Here is a 20,158-nt window from a genome sequence, read left to right as displayed (position 1 = left end):
ATAAGAATACGAATTTCTAAACTTCTTAAATCATCTACTTAATTAACGTGACCGGTATCTCCCAAAACTTAACCGGTAAGCATTTGGACATTCAGACCGGACTGGATCGGGAATCGGACTTGCACTTGGATCTGGTAAGTTGGTAAGTTTAAACAGGTCTGGTCAAAGGTCCACAAATTTCCGCAAAACATGTCTCGTCCAAGAACCGGTTAGGTTAGGTCCGGTCCGGTCCAGTTCGGACTAAATGCTCACATTTACGTCCAAACACCGGGAATCGGACGGTAAGCCTCAACCGGTCCAATCCAATGTTCACAAATTTCTACAAAACCAGTCTTTCCAAGAGCTGGTCTGATCCAAATGCTCACTCCTACAATGCGGTAATACAAGTTTAACTTCTTTTTCATTTGTCCGTTGACAAAAGTATTTTTAGTTACTGCGTAATATGTATGTTAAGAATAAACGAGAAGTTCTAAAAATTCGATATATTAATTATTCACATATATCCCTATACTAATAAAAGAGTAATTGTTTTGCCATGTGTCACCATGTTAGACATTGTAATAAATACAATGACACTTGTCAATCTATTGGCACTTGTAATTAATATCATGACACTTATCAATCTATTAATTCTCCATTTTAAATTTCAAATTTCAAAATTTAAATCACATTTTAATTACATTAAATTAATAATATTAGAATAAAAATAAAATAAAATCTATACAAATTATAATAAAATAAAACTTATACAAATTATAAGATGATATATTTTACGTATTTATTTGAATCAATGATTATAATTTTATATATAACTAAAAAAATATCTTTTAATTAATAAGTTATTTAAAATTATTAATTAATAGTTTTGAGTTTTTTACTTAAAAAGTTTAATTAATTTTCCAACCGTGGTTCCCACGGGTTATAAACTAGTGACATATATATCTCAGTCTCATTACCATATATAGCATTTCCAAAGGAATTTGTACCTAGTACCCGTTTATAAGATCACATCAAAACATGAATACTTTTACTCTTTTTAATCTTTATTTGTAGAATTACAAGTCTGTTGTAATAGTGAAAATATAAAAACCGTCGGTGTAATGCAGGAAATAAATTTACAGAAACGACCTTTATTTTTCACACTAAAATTACAAAATTTGTCCATATGCAATAATGTAGAACAAATTACAGAGATGGTCATTGATATTGTTCCAACAAGATGAAATATACAAAAAAAAAAAAAAAAAACTTTTTATATTTTTAATTTGCAAAAATTCATGATAATGTGATAATGAATCTTACCCATTAATTTGAAAGGTTAATACAAATGTGTTTTTTAAAGCTATGCTAATAATTCCTGATAATGTGATAATGAGATGTTTTGCAGGCTTCTGGAGTCTCGATGTTGTTGCGTTTTAGCTTGGATATGCGTTGGTGGGATTTCAAGGCATTATTGGGCTTTCTAGATCCATCAATGAAGGCAATGAAGGTGAGACGGTAGGCTGTAAATGATAGTACAAAGGAGAAACCTCCGAAGCCAGATGTTTTCCTAGAGGTCGTGCTGAAAACCCTATTTCATTATTATACACTTAGCCTGACCAATATAGAAACCATCGTGTATGAAGAGGCACCTTTCCTTCATGTATTATAGTATGCATTGTCATATAGTGCCCCCATTGGGTGCATCCCCCTATTTCCTTTGTCTTGTACACTCTAATGGTTGCCACCTTCAGACGGGGTCTATTCGCCCATCAAGTAGTTCGAGAATGTGGTTTATGTCACTAAAGCGGGGAACATTTGTAAGATACGTACGATCCATAAAAGACCGATTCTGACCATGCTGACTGAATTTGTCCAAGTTCTATGGTATCTTTCTTTTTCCTTTTTAGCTTAACTCATCCCGAGTTCATTTTAGTCTTGCTATTACTTGAGGACAAGTAAGGTTTAAGCTTGGGGTGATTTGATAGTTTATTTTATTTCCTTCTTTTTTATAGTTTATTTTAGAATTTTTATCCTTTTTATTAGTATTGCATTGTATATTCTATCTCATTCTTTTATCCTAGATCGTACCAGGTACTTTCTATCTTGCATGAGGTGTTTTGCAGGCTTCTGGAGTCTCTATGTTGTTGCAGTTTATCTTGGAGATGGGCTTGGCGGGCTTATGAATATGGGTTATAGACTCTTATTATTGGGCTTTTCGAATCCATCAAAGAAGAATTGGGCTTAAAATGTTGAAGACTTGGATGAAGTGGGCTTATTAAGATGGGTAATGGAATCTTAAGTAGTGGGGTGGAGTAGTGGAGAAAAAGAGCCAATAGTGTTTCAACACCATTTATGAGGGTGGGGGTTACGGTTGTGCAAACTTGCGAGGGTACCCGCGCAACTACACACTTTGAGGCATTATGGTCATTTTGCTCACCATTTTACCTTGGGGGTTGGGTTTGGCAGCTACACTTCAATTTTTCCACCATTGGAGCACCTTGGAGGTGATGTTTGAGAGATAGATCTACATTCTTCTCATTCTTTTAGTGGTTGTTAGTTTCTTGATGCAAAAACACTTTTGTGATTATTATCTTATTGCCATAAGTGGCTAATCTCTTTATTTTAGTTGACTTAGGCTAAAACCCTTGGATATTTGTGGGTTATGAAGGATTCATGCTTGATTATCATTTATCTTCATATTTTTTATGCTTGTTTAATACTTTGATCATGAGCTTGGTACTTGAATGAGAAATTGTTGGTTTATTTCTTTGATTTAGCATTGAATCATTGAATTTACTTAGAACAAAGGCTTTATGATGGTAGAAATCATCTCTATCTTATGGATCATGTCTCCTTTATGAATGTGTATGCATTGACATCCTCCAGGAGTTGGGGATTCCTTCATTCTTAAGGCTAATCAACTTTCTTGCGTTTAATTGCTTCAACTGAATCCTTGATTTTGATTAAGAAGGTGTGTTGTAGGCTTCCCCAACCTCCATACTACCTTTGAGGAATCTTTGCATATCATGCTTCATGATTGCTATAACCAATTTCAGGATGAATGATAAGCTTCATATTGAATCCTAATGATAAACACTCAAATGTCCATTGTGTTGAATTACCTTGGTTGACCAATTCTATATAACATTTGATCATCTCACAACCTTTCTTAATTGCAAGTATTTTAGTTCTTCAAGTTTTTAGTTTTCAAACAATCACAACCCCCCCCCCCCCCTCTCCCTCTTTTAGTTTAACTGTAGTTAGTTAGTTTTATTACACTAGTCTATTGGATTGCATTAGTGATTGAATACAACCATTTATTTGAGGCTCGATATCTTTTTTTACCATTATATTACGTTTTATTTGTAAGCAAAGGGTGTAATTTGCTTAATGGACTTGACATCCCACCAATATATATATATATATATATATATATATATATATATATATATATATATATATATATAACATCTACATCATTTTTATGTGGAATACATGTATGTATATATATGCTTACTATGACACTTTTTGAGTCATAAACATATATATATATATATATATATATATATATATATATATATATATATATATATAATATAGTCATTTTATCATATAATTTATATATCATAGAACATGATTTTTTTATAAGTAATAAAATGATATGAAAGTTACATAAACATTACGAGACATTAAGGGGCTGTTTGGTAGCATCTGAATTATTCATATCTGGAGGATACAGATGTCTGAATGATGTAGAGGCTCTGTATGAATCTGTATGTGAATGATAATTAGATGTTTGGTCAGACATCTGAATGTCTGTCTCTTAATGGTGAAAATAACCAATTTAAACTTCTGAACTATTTGTTATTGTTTGGTTGGACTGAACGATTGTGCTGAATGATACTGAATTTGTAAATAATTATAAATAAAATACAAAACTTCATATAAAATTCAAATTAAACATAAAACAAAATACAAATTAAAATTCATATAACATCCAAATTGAACATCATATAACATCCAAATTAAACATAATCCTCAACATACAACTTTAAAGTAATTGATTAGCAATCTGGTTACAAAAATTAGCCATATATTCATTGTCTTGGTTACCCTACTGAATGTCGTGTACGTTTTGGTCATCACTTCATCCACCTACGTCAACAGTAAACATAGTGTCCTCTTCAAAGTCCATAAATAATTGATCACGAATATTACATTTCCTTATAAAATTATGGACTGCAAAACAAGCAAGCACTATGTCTCTTTGTATCGGAAAAGGATAAGGAGCCATTTGTTTTAGGATTGAAAATCTCGCCTTCGAAACTCCATAAGCGCGCTCAATAACATTTCTGAGTTGTGCGTGAGAATGGTTGAATTTTTCCTCCTTGGTTAATGCACGTTGTCTTCAGAAATCGGATAACCAGTACCTCGTAATTCGGTAGGGAGCCATAAATCCACGAGTGTTGGTGTATGCGGCATCACAAAGGTAATATTTGTCTATAAGCATGAATTTTAAAATTGTTATATGAAAAATAGATAATGTATTTAATAATCAAAGTTAAAAAAAAAGATTGCAAACCTGGTGGAGGAAATGGAAAGCCGGAAGTTGGATTAAATACAACTTCTTTTAGAACTCATGAATCATGTGCTATGCCCTCCCAAGCGGCCCATACAAACGTGGATATCATATCAAAATTACAAATTCCAATAACATTTTGATAGCACTCACCTTTTCCTCTTCCTCTATAACGAGTTTGTTGACCGGCGGACACGACTGTATGTACAAGAGTTCCATCTAATGCACCTATCGCTCCCGGAAATATTTCTTTCAACCATCTATGTCGTCCTGATGTGTTTACTGTTTCATTAGAAGATGTTGACACAATAATTTCTCTTACAAAGTTCATCATCGCATTTAGAACCTCATGAAAACACCTATGAATTGTTTCTGTTGAGTGTTGAAATCTACATTTAACCATTCGAAACCGCTCATTGTGCCCGATAATTGTTAAAAAGATAGCTAACTTTTCTTCAACACTTATTGACCGACTACTTTGCAACCAATTTTTTTGTTTAAAATCGTTGCATAGTAGTACATATGCTTCCCGTGAAAGACGCATCAACTCATGACATTGTAAAGAAGATCCATGCAACAATTCTTGCGTAAATGCATGACCGGTCAATGTCAAATTCAAGTCGCTTATCCTTTCTATTCTTGTCGAAGCTAAAAACATCCAATACCAAGAAAGCAACATGAAATACACAGTATCATCATCTGTATCCATAAATCACCTGTCAAACAACATTTAAAATTCAACATTATAAAAACATAATGTCAAACAATATATAAAATTCAACATTTTAAGAACATAAGGTCAAACAACATATAAAATCCAACATTTTAAATCCATAACGACACACATCAAATAAAATCCTAAAAAAGTTCAATATTTTAAATCCATAACGACACACATAAAATAAAATCCTAAAAAGGTTCAACATTTTAAATCCATAACGACACACATCAAATAAAATCCTAAAAAAGTTCAACGTTTTAAATCCATAATGACACACATCAAATAAAATCCTAAGAAAACATCACATCAAGCCATACTTTGATCCGACGTTCTTTAACCACATCTCACTAGCTTCCGTCGGAAGAAATAACCAAACTTTTCTAAAATCGGCACTTTCACCAAAAAGCAAAACAGCCGTTTGGTATCTTGGATCAGATATTTCCCATTTCATTTTCACCAACTTTTCCATACATGATGCCATATCATGCTCTTTATACTTCTCTACTAACATCTTCGCAACTTTGCTAATTTCATCACCGGCTTTAATGATCTTTGCATTGATTGTTTCTTTTCCTTTTCCTTTAGCTTCTTTGTTTTTGGAAACACTAGAGGTTCCTTCATTTGGACTTTCGGGTGAAGTCATACTTTCCATCCTAGGTCCCGTTTGATAGTTTTTGTCTAGGAAAGTCCTGTCTGGGAAAGTTTTCTGACTGGGAAAGAAACCATGTTGTTTGATTGTACATCTGATTGACTGCGTTGAATGATGAAAAAAAGTAATAATTCAACGAAAATATTTTTTAAAAAAGTTATTTAAAAAAATAATAATCCAAGAAAGAAAGAAAGAAAGAGACGAGGTTTGGTGCATAATTGTCTTTCCAGCTCATTCAGCCAGAAAGATATGATTTGGGGGATTTCTGGGAAAGACATATCTTACCGGGAAAGACCCATTTTTTGTGCAAATCAAACAGTCTTTCTGGTCCATTCAGCCAGAAAAATCTGTTTGGACCTGAAAAGATGTGTATCAAACGGGACCTTAGTTACATTAATAGCATCAAAGTCACTTAAATTTATGTCAGGCGAATCATGAGAAGGGTGAGGAAGTGTAGAAGATGGCACCCATCCATGAATGCCAATCGCAGCCGACCCATCGAACAACTGAACACAAAGATCAGGGTACACTAGTGGATAAGTTCTCAAAGTTTCTACCATTCTGTTCGACTTCTTGAAAATATTATAAATATTATAAAATATTATAAAATATTATGATATATTACTTATAATCAAAAATCAAAATACCTTAATCTCTAGTTTCCATTCGTCTTCTTCCATGTTAAACGTGTTAGTTATAGGGTTATAAACGTTTCCTGTTTTGTTTTTTAATTTCAACCAAGCACCAAATTTTGCTTTTAGATAGTTGTATCGATTTTTCATCTGTTTTTGATCAACTACAAAATTGTATTCTATTTTCAATCTTTCAGCTACATTCTTTCATGAGCTTGCTTTCAAACTACTCCCTTCACGCCCGTAAGTTGTAATTTCTTGAAAACAAGCTTCAAGAAATGCTTTTTCAACACCTTCTCTCTGTTTCCAATTAATTCTAGGCCTTTTTTGTGCCATTTGTGCCATTTCTATTATTCAAAATTCAGCAAGAACATATTTCAGCAACAAAATCCAACAACATTACAGAAAAATCAGGCAAAATCATAGTAGCAACTCAGCAAGAACACATATGGCACAAAATTCAGACTTCACACAAATCAACAAACAACCCCTTAATTACATATCAACAAGAAATCAGCAAGAACAAACTAAAACCACAACAATATGCTTAAAACTCAATTAGATTTCCCACAAATCGTTCACCCAAAAACAAATTGATCAACCAACATAGCAAGACAACAAGAACATGACAATAACACAACACATTGTTGATTTCATTTCCAGAAACAAATTTAAGAGAGAAGAAATATTTAAAAATCGCTACAGTGGATAAGGAAGAAAAAACAATCGCTCCAGTGAAGTTGGAAACGTACCAGCGATGGGGAGGAGACGACGAGGAGGGAGGCAGCGCATGTGGAGGCAAATCGGCGTTGTATGATGTCCTATTGCAATCTGAAATTGGTGGAGGGATTTTTTGTTGTTCGCTGAAGTAGAAGAAGGAAGAAAAAAAAGAGGCAGACGATTTTAGGGTAAGGGCATCAAAGGAAAATCTTTCATCCAGACTTGATATCTGACCGAATAAGACTTTTTTTAATAACTGGATGACTAAGAGGCTAATAAACTTTCAACCAAACGCTCTAAATCCGAATGATCCAGAGCCAACCTCTTTATGGGATGATTAAGAGGCCAAACAAACACCCCCTAAATAATGTAACTGTAACGTAAATAAACACAACTTAAACATAAATAACGTAAATAAGTGTAGTGAATGTAAATAAGCATCATAAAGCGTTAATAGATGAAATAATAGTATATAAACGTAACTTTAACGCGATTAAATTTAAACGTCAATTTTGCTTGTTAACTCCCCCGAAAGCTTAAAAAGGGTAAAAGGGGCCGTAAAAATCATCCTAATTGCGTGTGGCAAGTTTGTTTCGATTTTCGAGACCCGACTCGGGTTTTTCTTGTTTTTCAATCGGTGATATTTATGAACAAAAAAACACTCGATACTTGACAAATTACACTCAATGAACCTAAAAATGGATTTTTAGACTTAACGGAGCATCGCGGCCACTTGTCGAAGAATACACGCGTCGCAAACCACGGTGATGTGTGGCTAGCAATGTACATCCTTCAGGGCTGTTTTGCGAAGAGAATAAAAGTTGGTGGAAACAACTAGAAATGGTGGTGAGAAGTAGTGGTAGTAGTGTTGGGTTTAGTATACTACAACATCCTATGGTGCACATACAACTCTAAATGTTTTTGATCTATGTTTTCTCTAATTATACATGCAATATTGTTTCCAAAGCATTAAGCCTACAACTAGCATACAATTGACATAAACAACATAGAAGTGAGTTATAGAATTACCTCTTGTTGTAGCTTGTAGTTTTATCCTTTAAGAACTTAGCATCCCAAGTGTGATGCCTCAAACGGTTCACAACACACCCTTGGACAAAGGAACACTTGAGAGAGATTACTAGGCACACAAATCGGCTATGAACTCCAAGAACACTTGTAGTACCAAATTTTAGTCATGAGGTTATGTATATATATGTAGGAATCCAAGAGTCATGGATAAACCCTAATCCATACACTTTAGGTAATGATCCATATTTCATGTGGGCTAACTCTTCATGGAAACTTACATAAACTTAGTCCATCATGGATTAATAGCCAAAACCACATATATATATATATATATATATATATATATATATATATATATATATATATATCATTGATTTACATAATCAGTCCCCGTTAATTTAATAAGTCTCTTTTGATCACCAAATTAATTCTTGATCAGTACTAATTAAATAATATGATTTCATATTAGTATAGTAGAACTTAAGATATATATTAATAAATCATAAATGACGTCTTACTCAAATATCCATCTATAAATTGTCCTGGTGATATGCAACCTGAAATGGACTATGCTAATCTCGAGTCAAGTATATATCAATTATAGTTATGGGCTTAGACACCTAATCCAATAGTTTCCCACTTGGATGAGTCTAATAACTATTATTGCAAGTACAAATCCACAACCCGACTTGCAACCGTAGCTCTTAAAAGCCGCTGTCAAACTCTAACCTAGTTAATGACACGTCCATTAGATAAGGGATCATATATTCCTCCATTCTACAATCATATGGACTGAGACATGGATTATAATCATTCTCTTTGTCCATCTGTTGTTTCCCGATTTCCGATTTATGACAACTGACTAATTGAACAAATCAAATATGTCCAGGCTTGGCCAAGCACTTAGGTTTGTCATCACTAAGTCATCGAGGGCCCCACATATATCGCTTTTATCCCATTTTGGTTAAAAGGAATGGATAAACCTCGACTCAAATGCTTTCTTGTACTTACTCATCAAATTACACACAACAATATGTTTTATAACACCAAGTTACCGATGCGTTTACATATGTCAATGTGCAACCGACTTGAAAACGACAACTCACATGTCTTGGTTTCAAGAATATAAGATATTATCGTCTCACAATCACTCGTAATAAAATTCATGAAGTGATTCAGATGAGCGTGGGTTTAATCCAATACTCGAATCTTATTCTAGGAGTACTGATGAACACTGCAGCAAACTTGTGCTATGTGTAAAACACCTAGACAGTCTACAGTCAGATTCATGACAGTCTTGCCTCAATACCTACTTCAAAAGTATGATCGACTATTGATAGTTTGAATAACCTAGTTATTCGGGAAGTCAAAACATGCAAAGTGAAACACAAGAATAATCGAATCCAATATGGTCTCAGAACTTATGAATATAAATAAAACACAAGAATAATTACCATATTGATTACACATTATTCATTGTATAATGTTTCGATTAATCAACTTAATACTTGAATTAAAACAACACTCTTGCCATGCTCCAAACATGCACACTATGTTTGCCTATGGTCCTTTCTTTGTGAAATAGATCAATTGAAAGCATTTCAATGACACTCATTTCACAATTCCAAATCCTTATTGTAAATGTAAGAATACTAAATTCTTGTCATTTAATGTAATATGTTAGATTTTAAACTTAAAAGCATTGATCCTCTTGTAATGACTATGCACAAAAGTCACAAAGAATTGGTAACAAACATTACAAAGTATTCCAATGGAGAGAAATTCCATCGAAACGAAGTCGCATATTCAAAGTACAATAATTTTCGAGACTTACGCATAATTAAAGAATAACATCCACTTATGGAAACATTTCCATATTCCCATTTTGACTATCACTTCTGAACGAGAGTTACCTCTTCTCAGAGTATGTCAATGTGGTCCTTCCAAAAATTCAGAATATACTTCCAATTGTCCATAAGCAACCAAGCTTTAGTAAAACTCAGATTATCCTCGACAATTGCTTAACCATTTTAGTCATATCTCGTTCTAGTCCCTATTTTCCCTCTTAATGCCATAGAAATTTGGAAAATTAGAACAGATTAATGTTATAGCATATGTAATCAATCCTATAACCGAAGTATATGGGACACGATACATAATGTTCCATATATAGACATGATACTTTACCAGTCTATTTTTCTTCCACATTACTATTCTTCAATGTTCAAACTCATGCATCTTGCTATAATATTTCCACATATAGAATTTCCTTATGTTGAATCATTTCAACATAACATTCATATATGTTCTTTGACTAAATTTGATTAAAATCTCATCTAAGCTTTTAGATTTGAAATGAAGTATGAATTCCTCTCCCTTTATTATAGCAAAAAAAACTTTTCAAACCCTGCAACTTTTGCGAATTGAAACTTGTTTTCTATAATTAACATTGCTAACTTGCAACACTTAACGTAATAATTGTGATCCTACTAGCATAACGATTACATTCTTATCAAAATAACACTTATGCTCCCACTAGCTTTGACATGTCTTCAGAAATCAGCTGGACTTCTAGAAATCAATACTTATTGACTTTCTTACCAAAGTTCATATTTCTGATATAAGATGCTTCGATAAGACTTTATCTAGGCTTCTCAAACTCAAACACCTTTCCTTATATAACTCACATGTGTGTCTAAACAATTTTAGAACTTACAACGATAATTCCCAAATGTTTAGACCTTTTCCATTTCTCATAATTCGAACTATGAAGAGTGATGCCATAATCATAATCGAATTTGAGAATGCAAATATCACAATTGCTATCTCTTTAAAATCTACTTAGTGAAAGCATTTCCTCACAATCATTTTCAAGAATTGGAGACAAACCTTATGACACTTAGATTTTATGGTGTATGTGTTCCTATCCACATGAATTTTTATACCCATAATCACAAGACAAGGTTAGTGACAAATCCAAACTCCTATGGACTGAAATTGTTCAATCTTAATTTCTTGCCACCTGGCAGCACAAGGGCCTACCATTGCATCCACGTTGTTATGCAAACAACTGAGAACTCATAGAACTCACATGCACATTCAACTTTAACTGGAATGGCCACAGAAACAAGAATATGTCAACACGATATGTTGTAAACCTCAAGTCGTGTGCTAGTGATTAACAACGGGTTTACTCTTTATTAGTTCTTGAAACTCTTCAAGATCTTTAAGACTCCCACTGACCTCTTGACATATAAGTTTCACTTTGTTAAGGAACATTACTTGACAAACAAATATTCAAGAGTGAGTGTGGTTTCTTATCAAGACAAACACTTCACACAATTGGTCTTAGTTGGTCTTGATCTTATCCAAAACATCACAACTTATCGATTTCAAATGTACAAGAGTAAGAAACATTTTACTCTACATTTGATGAGTGTTATAAACCTTTCGTAAGACATGTCACTCAATTTACAATCTTGGAGTACGACTCTAAGACTTGATTTTGGAATGAAGTATGATTCATCTTTTGATTTAACCCTTTCAACAATTCACGATTCCTCTTCTTGGCCATACAAAAGCACTAACAAATGGAAGATTGTGTCCTATCCTACTTGTTTGGCTAACGACCCTCCACTAGTCAAGGGTACGGTGGGTAAGAGTGGATACCCAATGAAGGTCATTTTAAAGGTCGCTTCCTTAAACACCCCTTATAGACCAGCTTCTTGAATGAGGCCTACTAACAGTAAGACTGACATTTACTTATACATATATAATATTAAACTTTTAATTCTATATAGTATAAGGGTGTATTTTATACTTTTAAAATACTATGTGGTTTATTCTATTAATAAATTATACCTTTAATTTGATTAACCTTTAAACCATATTATTATGGATTTATTAATTTTCTCTTTTAATTAAACTCTTAATTAATTTAATAAAATCCACAAGGGTGTAATTTGAACTATTCAAAATACTAGGGTTTTAGAATTTAATATTTCAAAATTATAACCTTTTAATTAAATTTTAAATTGCAAAACTTGAGGACAAATTTTGAAACCTTTCAAAATATTAGGGTTTAACTATTTGAATTTCAAAAACTAAAATTTTTAAGTTCAAATTTAAACTATAAAACCTAAAGGGTGTAAATTAAAACTTTTCAAACTTACTAGGTCAAATAATTGAATCATAATAATCCTATATTATCCGTATTTAACCAAATCCACCAATTTTGATAAGGATAAACATACCAATCATGAAAAGTCGATTTTAGGCAAAAAAAAAAACGAGTTTTTGTAATTATCCTCATAAAAACTACTCAAAAAATCGAAAATCCCGGCTTTGCAAACAGCAAAAATTCGACTTTTTGATCCTTTGGCAGTTCACTTTTGCATCTATTCAACTATAAAAACGGCATAGGATATGATACCACGGATGGGTTATGAGCATAACATCATTCCTGTGGTGTACATGCAACCCTACTTGCTTTGATCTAGGTTTTTCTAATTTGAACATACAACATTGAATACCAAAGCAATAACCTTATGACTAGCATATAACAATCCAAATTGACACATAAACTAGTTAGAATGATTACCTCAACTTGTTATGTAGTAATAACAAGAACTCCTTGACCTTTGAAAGTTTAGTGCCGCAAATGTTGCACCTCTAATGGAGTCACAAACACCATTAGCAACAAGGAAGAAACAAGAGAGAGAGAGAGAGAGAGAGAGAGGAGAGGCTCAAAATCGGCTATGGAAGCCTTCTAGGGTTTCTAGTGGCCGATTTTGGCATGCCCAAGGGTTCCTTATATAGCTGAGCAATTAGGGTTTCAGTCAAAACCCTAATCCAGTTGCTTAGTCCTTAAGCAGCCCAAAGGATCTTTCCAGGAGGCCCCTTGGTCGATTTCTATATGGACTCCCATATAGAATTCGTCCATTGCTTCCTTATGGATCCTAAGCCCAACTTTGTAACTATCGTATAACTATAGTATTAGTCCCCTTGATTTAATTAATCTCTTTTGACCACAAAACTAATTATAAATTAATTCTTGATCAATATTAATTAAAACATATGATTTCTCTTTTAATATATTATTCACATAATGTATTAATAAATCACAATTAATCCTCTTTCTCCATAATTCATCCTATCAGTTGCTAAGGTGAAGGCAACCCAAAAGGACCATGCTCATAATCGGGTCAAGTACATACCAAAATGGTTATAGGCTTAGACACCTAATCGAACAACATCTTGTCATGAGATCGTTGATGCTCGACCTTGACATTCCTTCAAGTCAAGCACCGCTCCACAAACCACGCTATATCCCGCTTAATGTAGGGCCACCAATAATTAGGGTCAAGATCCCTATACATCTTTGTCGCCCTGGGATGAATGGAGAATCTCGACTTGTGAGCCTCTTCCATTAGAATTTGGCACTCACTGCCTTAATAAGGAACCCAGACCCTCCGACGTAGGGTCAATAATCCGCGACTATCATAATCGAAGGAAGCCACCTGACCTACAATCTACTCATACACTTCCGGTGCTCCTCCTTTATAGCCTTGACCTGAGCTTCCCGAATCCTTTCCAGCAATGGATGAATCACTTTCATCCTCAAACATGTATCCCTAATCGAAGCCGCGATCGCCTTGCGGCTGAGAGCATCAACCACCACATTGGCCTTCCCCGGGTGGTATAGGATCTCACAATCATAATCTTCATCACATCCAACCAACGACGCTACCTCATATTCAGATTCAGCTGATCCATCAAATACCTCAGACTCTTGTGGTCTGTGTAAATAGTACAACGAACCCTATAAAGGTAATGTTGGAAAATCTTGAGGGCAAAAAGCACCGCTCCCTGCTCCAAATCATGTGTCGGGTAATTCGTCTCATGAGGTTTCAGCTGCCTCGAAGCGTATGCAATCACATGACCACGCTGCATCAAAGCTACACCCAAACCCGTGATCGAAGCATCACAATAGACCACAAAATCATCGATACCCTCAAGCAGGGTCAGAATCGGTGCCTCGCATAATCACTGTCTAAGAGTCTCAAAAGCTGCCTGCTGCTCAGGCCCCCTAACAAAATGTCATCGACTTCTTGGTCAATTGGGTCAATGGAATATCAATCTTGGAGAAATCCTAGATAAATCTCTGATAATAACCCGCCAAACCAAGAAAACTTAGAATCTCAGATGGAGACCTTAGAACCCTCCACAGCATCACGGCCTCGACCTTGGTCGGATCGACCAGAATACCCTGCTGATTCACAAGGTGCCCCAAGAACTGCACCTCGCGCAGCCAAAACTCACACTTGGAGAACTTTACGAAAAGTCTCTCCCTCCTGAAAGTCCCCAACATCTCCCTCAAGTGCTCCTCATGTTGATCCTGTGTCTTGAAATAAACCAAGATATCATCAATAAATACTATCACAGACCGATCAAGCATCGGTCTGCATACGCGGTTCATGAGATCCATGAACGTGGCAGTAGCATTGGTGAGCCCAAATGGCATCACCACGAACTCATAATGGCCATAGCGAGTCCGAAAAGTTGTCTTCTGACCCTCATCTGATGATAGCCTGATCGCAAATCAATCTTGGAAAATGAAGATGCACCCTAAAGTTGGTCGAAAAGATCATGAATCATAGATAATGGATAACGGTTCTTCAGCCTTACCTTATTCAACTTCCGGTAGTTAATATACATCCGATGGGATCCGTCCTTCTTCTTCAAAAAAAAAATCGGGGCTTCCCATGGCAAACTGCTCGGTCTAATAAATCCCTTGTCTAACAGCTCCTGCAGCTTTGTAGACAACTCCTGCATCCCAGGAGGATCCAACCGATACGTTGCTTTGGTTATCGAGTCGCACCTAGAGTCAAATCAATCCTGAACTCCACCTGCCTCTCTGGAGGTACCCTAGGTAAATCCTCTGGGAATACATCCGGGTACTCCCACACAATCAGCACATCATCCACAGACGCCTTACCCTTTTCCAGGGTATCCATGACATAGGCGGCAAAACCTGCACAACCCTGATGAAGGTAGCGTATGGCCCTCACTGCAGAACACATGATCGGCCCACGCTGTGGTCTCTCACCCTGCATCACCAACTCACCCCCACTTGGGGTCCTCACTCGAACCGACTGTTGCTCACAGTTGATCACTATCCCATTAGGGTTCAACCAATCCATGCCCACGATAACCTTGTTCCCGTTCAGAGGGATGGGGACCAAATCCACTGGATACTGCTCGTTGAACAACTGAAGAGTACAATCCCGATGAACCCTCGCGACCCTGACTGTCCTATCATCAGCAATTTCCACATCAAGAGGAAGATCCAGCTCCCCTGGAGCTCTAAAAAAATCTCTTGCTAAGCGCAAGAGATACAAATGATCGGGTAGCCCCCAAATCAAATGATACCAAGGCAGAGATACCGTTCACGAGGAACGATCCCAAAATAAAACACATAAACATAAGCAACAATTCAATATAAATAAAGAGATAAAGAGCAGATAGATACCTGTAACAACGTCGGGAGATGCATGTGCCTCCTTTGCTGTCAGTTGGAATGCCCTGCTCTTTGCTGCTAGCGCATCTGCCCGGCCCTGACGGCCGTTAGTAATCCTCAATGTCGCAGGAGCGGGTGCCGACACCGGCCATGCTACAGCCAAACTCGAACATTGGGCCATATTGTGGCCCCTTTGATTGTACTGAAAGCAAATCAGATCAGATACCGGGGTGACAGTGGTAGTAGCAGTACAATCCCTGTTGACATGACCAGTCCGGCCGCAATTGAAGTAGCAAGAACCACCCACCTTGCACGCTCCCTTATGCGATCTAACGCATTTGCCATTGCAGCTTCGGCCCTAATGGCCCTTCCCCCTCGTATCAACCACCTCGGGCCTCTTTCCCAAACTCTCAACACTGGTCATAGAATCTGGCTTCCTCTTCTTCTCCATCTCTAAGTCAATCTCCCTTTCCCTAGCCCTCGCTATGATGTCTTCCAGCGTCTTGTAGTTGGATTGGTTCACAAACTGTCGGATATCGCTCTTCAACATCTCGTGGTACTGGGCCTTCTTCATCTCCTTGTCCGCAGCATACTGCGAAACCAAAAGTGACCACTCCCTGAACATGGCAGTGATCTCAGTCACCGTCTCGATAGTCTAATGGAGATCCTGAAACTCTCGTGCCAGCTACTACACCCTGATCACCGGTGTAAACTCCGCCCGGAACCTAGTCGAGAAATACCTCCAAGTCATCGAATCAATATCATCACTTCCCACAACATGCCCTACCTCCTCCCACCAATAACGAGCCTTGTCCTTCAGGAGGCAGGATGTTATTCTAACCTTGTCCCCCTTGGGACAACGACTAGTATGGAAGGCGTTGGCAATATCTACCAACCACCTGCTGCTCGCAATTGGGTCCCTAGCCCCATGACAATCTGGCGCTCCATAAGCCCGAAACTCCTTGAAGGTCAGATAGAGCGTCCCAATCAAAGCAATCTCAGTGTGAAAAGCGCTCAATCTCTCATCAAGAAGCTCCAGAATACCCTCCTTGACCGAGCCAAAAATCACAGGAGTCTGATCAAGGATATTGCATGTAATCTCAGATGAGATGAACTACCTCGGTTGGTCGTCAAGCGGCCCAGCTCCAGAACCCGAGCCTGATCCCTCCCCGATACCGAAACTGCCCACTGGCCAGCCTCGCAATACCACCATACTGAAAATAGACCATAAAACTATTAGAATAAGAATCAATGCATATCGGGCAAATCATAACTACACAAGCTTCCTGGCTTCATTACAACCCTCCTTGAATCGGGTATGGATCCTCTGCTTCCACTCGTACGGGCCCATACTACCATCCACATTTATCTATACTTTCCTCAAGAAGTGCCTTCACTCAGCTAAGTTACTCTATAACCAACAGATCCTTCGCAGCTAGGGCACTCAACACTAAATCTCATCCTAGGTTCTCCTAGGGCTGACTCCACGCCACTCTCTTCCATCAGCTGCAGAAGGAACTCATGCTAACCACCTCTAACTAGCTAACGAATACAATTACATATTACAAGAACTAGATAACTCTCTGAATGAGAGGTCTCTCCCTACAACGGTTGGACTTAGACAAGAGCTGCGCAATAGAGCTAAACCTAACCTTCTAAAATTATTTAGTTTCCATAATATGTAACTTAGCATATTCACTTACTAACTAGCTAAGATTAGCAAGAACTCCTAAAAGCACAAAGCAAGCAACATTTGAGCATCAAGTAAACAAAACTGAGCATAACCTAATCAGGCCATGCTATCACTGACTGATCAGTACTAACATCCAAATCTATAAGCTCATATAATAGGAATCAAAAGGCATCTCTCCTAGATCCTTAGCTCCCCTTTAGCATGCGATTTACAATTCATAATTCATACGATATATAAACATGCATGGGTATTTTGGGATAACTTACTTGAGCTCGGATGATTGCACACACCACACCCTTTTCTCTTTTAGAAATCCTTTTTACAAAATGTTTCCTTTTGGAAAAATTTACCAAGTCCTTAGTTTGAGTTCAGACACACCCGAGAGTGTTCCCGAATCCCTCAAACCAAGGCTCTGATATCAACTTGTAACACCTAAAAACATGGTCCCAAAATTTGTTTTTAATAATGGATAAAACAGAGATTCTAATAACATCCAATCATCTCAAATAAAAACCAATGTATTAGTTTTCATCAAATCAAAGTAAAACATCAAGTGCAAAATCCAATGGTGTGTGCGATGCAGTCATCCCAAGCTCTTCCCTCTGGAACTAGAAGTACCTGGAACAGAAACTGAAAATCGTAAGAACGAAGCATAATGAGGTCCCTCAAAATACTGCATACCATACATATAAATCAATAATGAGATACAAGACCCACACACACTCCAATAAGATTGAGATACGGGCCCCGCCCACACTCGGAAATAGGCCCCACCTAGTGAGATACGGCCCCTGCCAACACTCATATAACGGGCCCCGCCCAATAGACATACACATACAAGCACATACATGTATAACATAGATAACAAGTATAACCACATAATCAAACAAGGGTCGGCCTTGGTGCCTTAGACCCGCAGAACTTGGTGAGGAAACTCACCTCGAATGCTGAATGATAACTGGATAAATCCCCGGCCCCAGAAACAGCTGTACTCAACCCCTAAACAAAATCAATCCATCAGATACCGATCAATATTTCAAAACCCCTTAAAAGGCAAACTTGGCCAAAGTCAAAGTCAAAGTCAACGCTGAGTTGACTCAACTCGTCGAGTTATCCCACAACTCGCCGAGTTTTCATTAAGCACAGAATCGCGATATTTTGATCCAACTCGCCGAGTTTTCCTTTAACTCGTCGAGTTCCTCCTTTTTCAACAGAATCGGGACAAACCCAACCCAACTCACCAAGTTCCCATAAAAATCGTCGAGTTCTTCGATCATCCAACCTACTTGATGCATTAAGCCACTATTCTTCAAACCGAAGCCCTATCTTCTAGATCTAGACTGATAATACATCTAGCAGGGTAAAGTTTCCAACTTTACCATTAAGAACCACCCCAAAGGCATTAAGCTTAAACTGTAATCCTAAAAGGCTTATGTATTAATCTAAAAACCACCGTAAGATAGAGCTCATGAACACAGATACGGACCTTAAAGGCTTAAAGGTCACGTAAAGTCTTCAACTGTAACGCCCGTAGATCCGGGCTAGTCAATTTAGAGACAATAAGCGTCAAAAATGACTTTTTGATAGAAGATTATTTAGGATGAATAATCCTAACTAAGTTGTAGTATATGTTACAAGGTTTCCGTGCATATAAAGAACGCCAAAATCCGAGTTATAACGAAGAAGTTATGACTTGTTGAAGTTTCGCGACAGAATCGGCACAACGCTGAATGACGTAAAAACTGAATTTTACGTTAGAGTGATATTTAGCCTTAGCGATCTAAACGAGAATTGAAGATCTCATTGTTAGTAGCGAAACGACGAAAAGTTAGGCAAGATCAGATGTCAAACGAATAAGTTATGAATTTATAACTAAATTTTCTGTTCCGACCTATTAAAAATAAATAATAAAAATAAAATTCAAAATTAGCTGACGGAGTCTAAACGAAAGTTGTAGAGCGTAGTCTCACCAACGCGTGGATATAAAGAACGTCGAAAAAGGAGTTCGTATGAAGAAGATATGAATTTTCGAAGTTTATTAATGAATTAATAATTAAATATAATTATTAAATCCCGGTATTATCTGAAGGCGAGTCATCGGACTCATCCGAAGTACGCCCCACATACAGCGAAGCATGACGACCTTCGCACTCGAGTTCTTCGGATGACGCATGCAGTGACGTTTCGGACGCGTACGCCCCGTGTACTCCGAGGCTCCAGCCTACTATAAATAGGATGCGAGGGCAATCGGCTCATTTGCTATTTTTCTCTCTTCTCTCTCCCGTTTTGCATCGATTTGCATGCCAGAAGTACCCCGAAGCCCCGGTAATATTCTCGAGCCCCGAAGCTGTGACATCCCCAATTTCACGGCCAGAAAAGACCGATTTCGTTTATGCTTTTTAAAATAAAATCAGAGTAATCATTTCATTAAAAGTGTTGCGGAATTTGTTCCCAAAGTCAAACATGATAAAAATTTATCAAAACCTTGCTTTAAGAAATATATATTTTTATTTCATAACAAAACCTCGGGATGTCATGTTCCGATACAGATCAAAAGCATAAACAAGACATTATAAGCCTTACAACAGTTATTTATAACTAATGGCCTATAATCCAAAATCACTCATCATCATC

General features: G+C 36.8%; 1 protein-coding gene across 1 annotated transcript; it reads right to left on the bottom strand.

Annotated features, from left to right (window-relative positions):
- Positions 1–4,390: 4,390 nt before the first annotated feature.
- On the bottom strand, positions 4,391–5,270 carry LOC111901074 (uncharacterized). Its single transcript, XM_023896943.1, has 2 exons — positions 4,715–5,270; positions 4,391–4,482 (listed from the first exon to the last, which is right to left on the bottom strand). Exons 1-2 carry the CDS (start codon positions 5,268–5,270, stop codon positions 4,391–4,393), a joined length of 648 nt encoding a protein of 215 aa, XP_023752711.1.
- Between the last annotated feature and the right edge of the window lie 14,888 nt (positions 5,271–20,158).

This window comes from Lactuca sativa, chromosome 5, assembly GCF_002870075.4.
Source record: "Lactuca sativa cultivar Salinas chromosome 5, Lsat_Salinas_v11, whole genome shotgun sequence".
NCBI lineage: Eukaryota > Viridiplantae > Streptophyta > Magnoliopsida > Asterales > Asteraceae > Lactuca > Lactuca sativa.
Note: the sequence above shows the minus strand (reverse complement) of the source record. Positions and strands in the feature narration are given on the sequence as shown.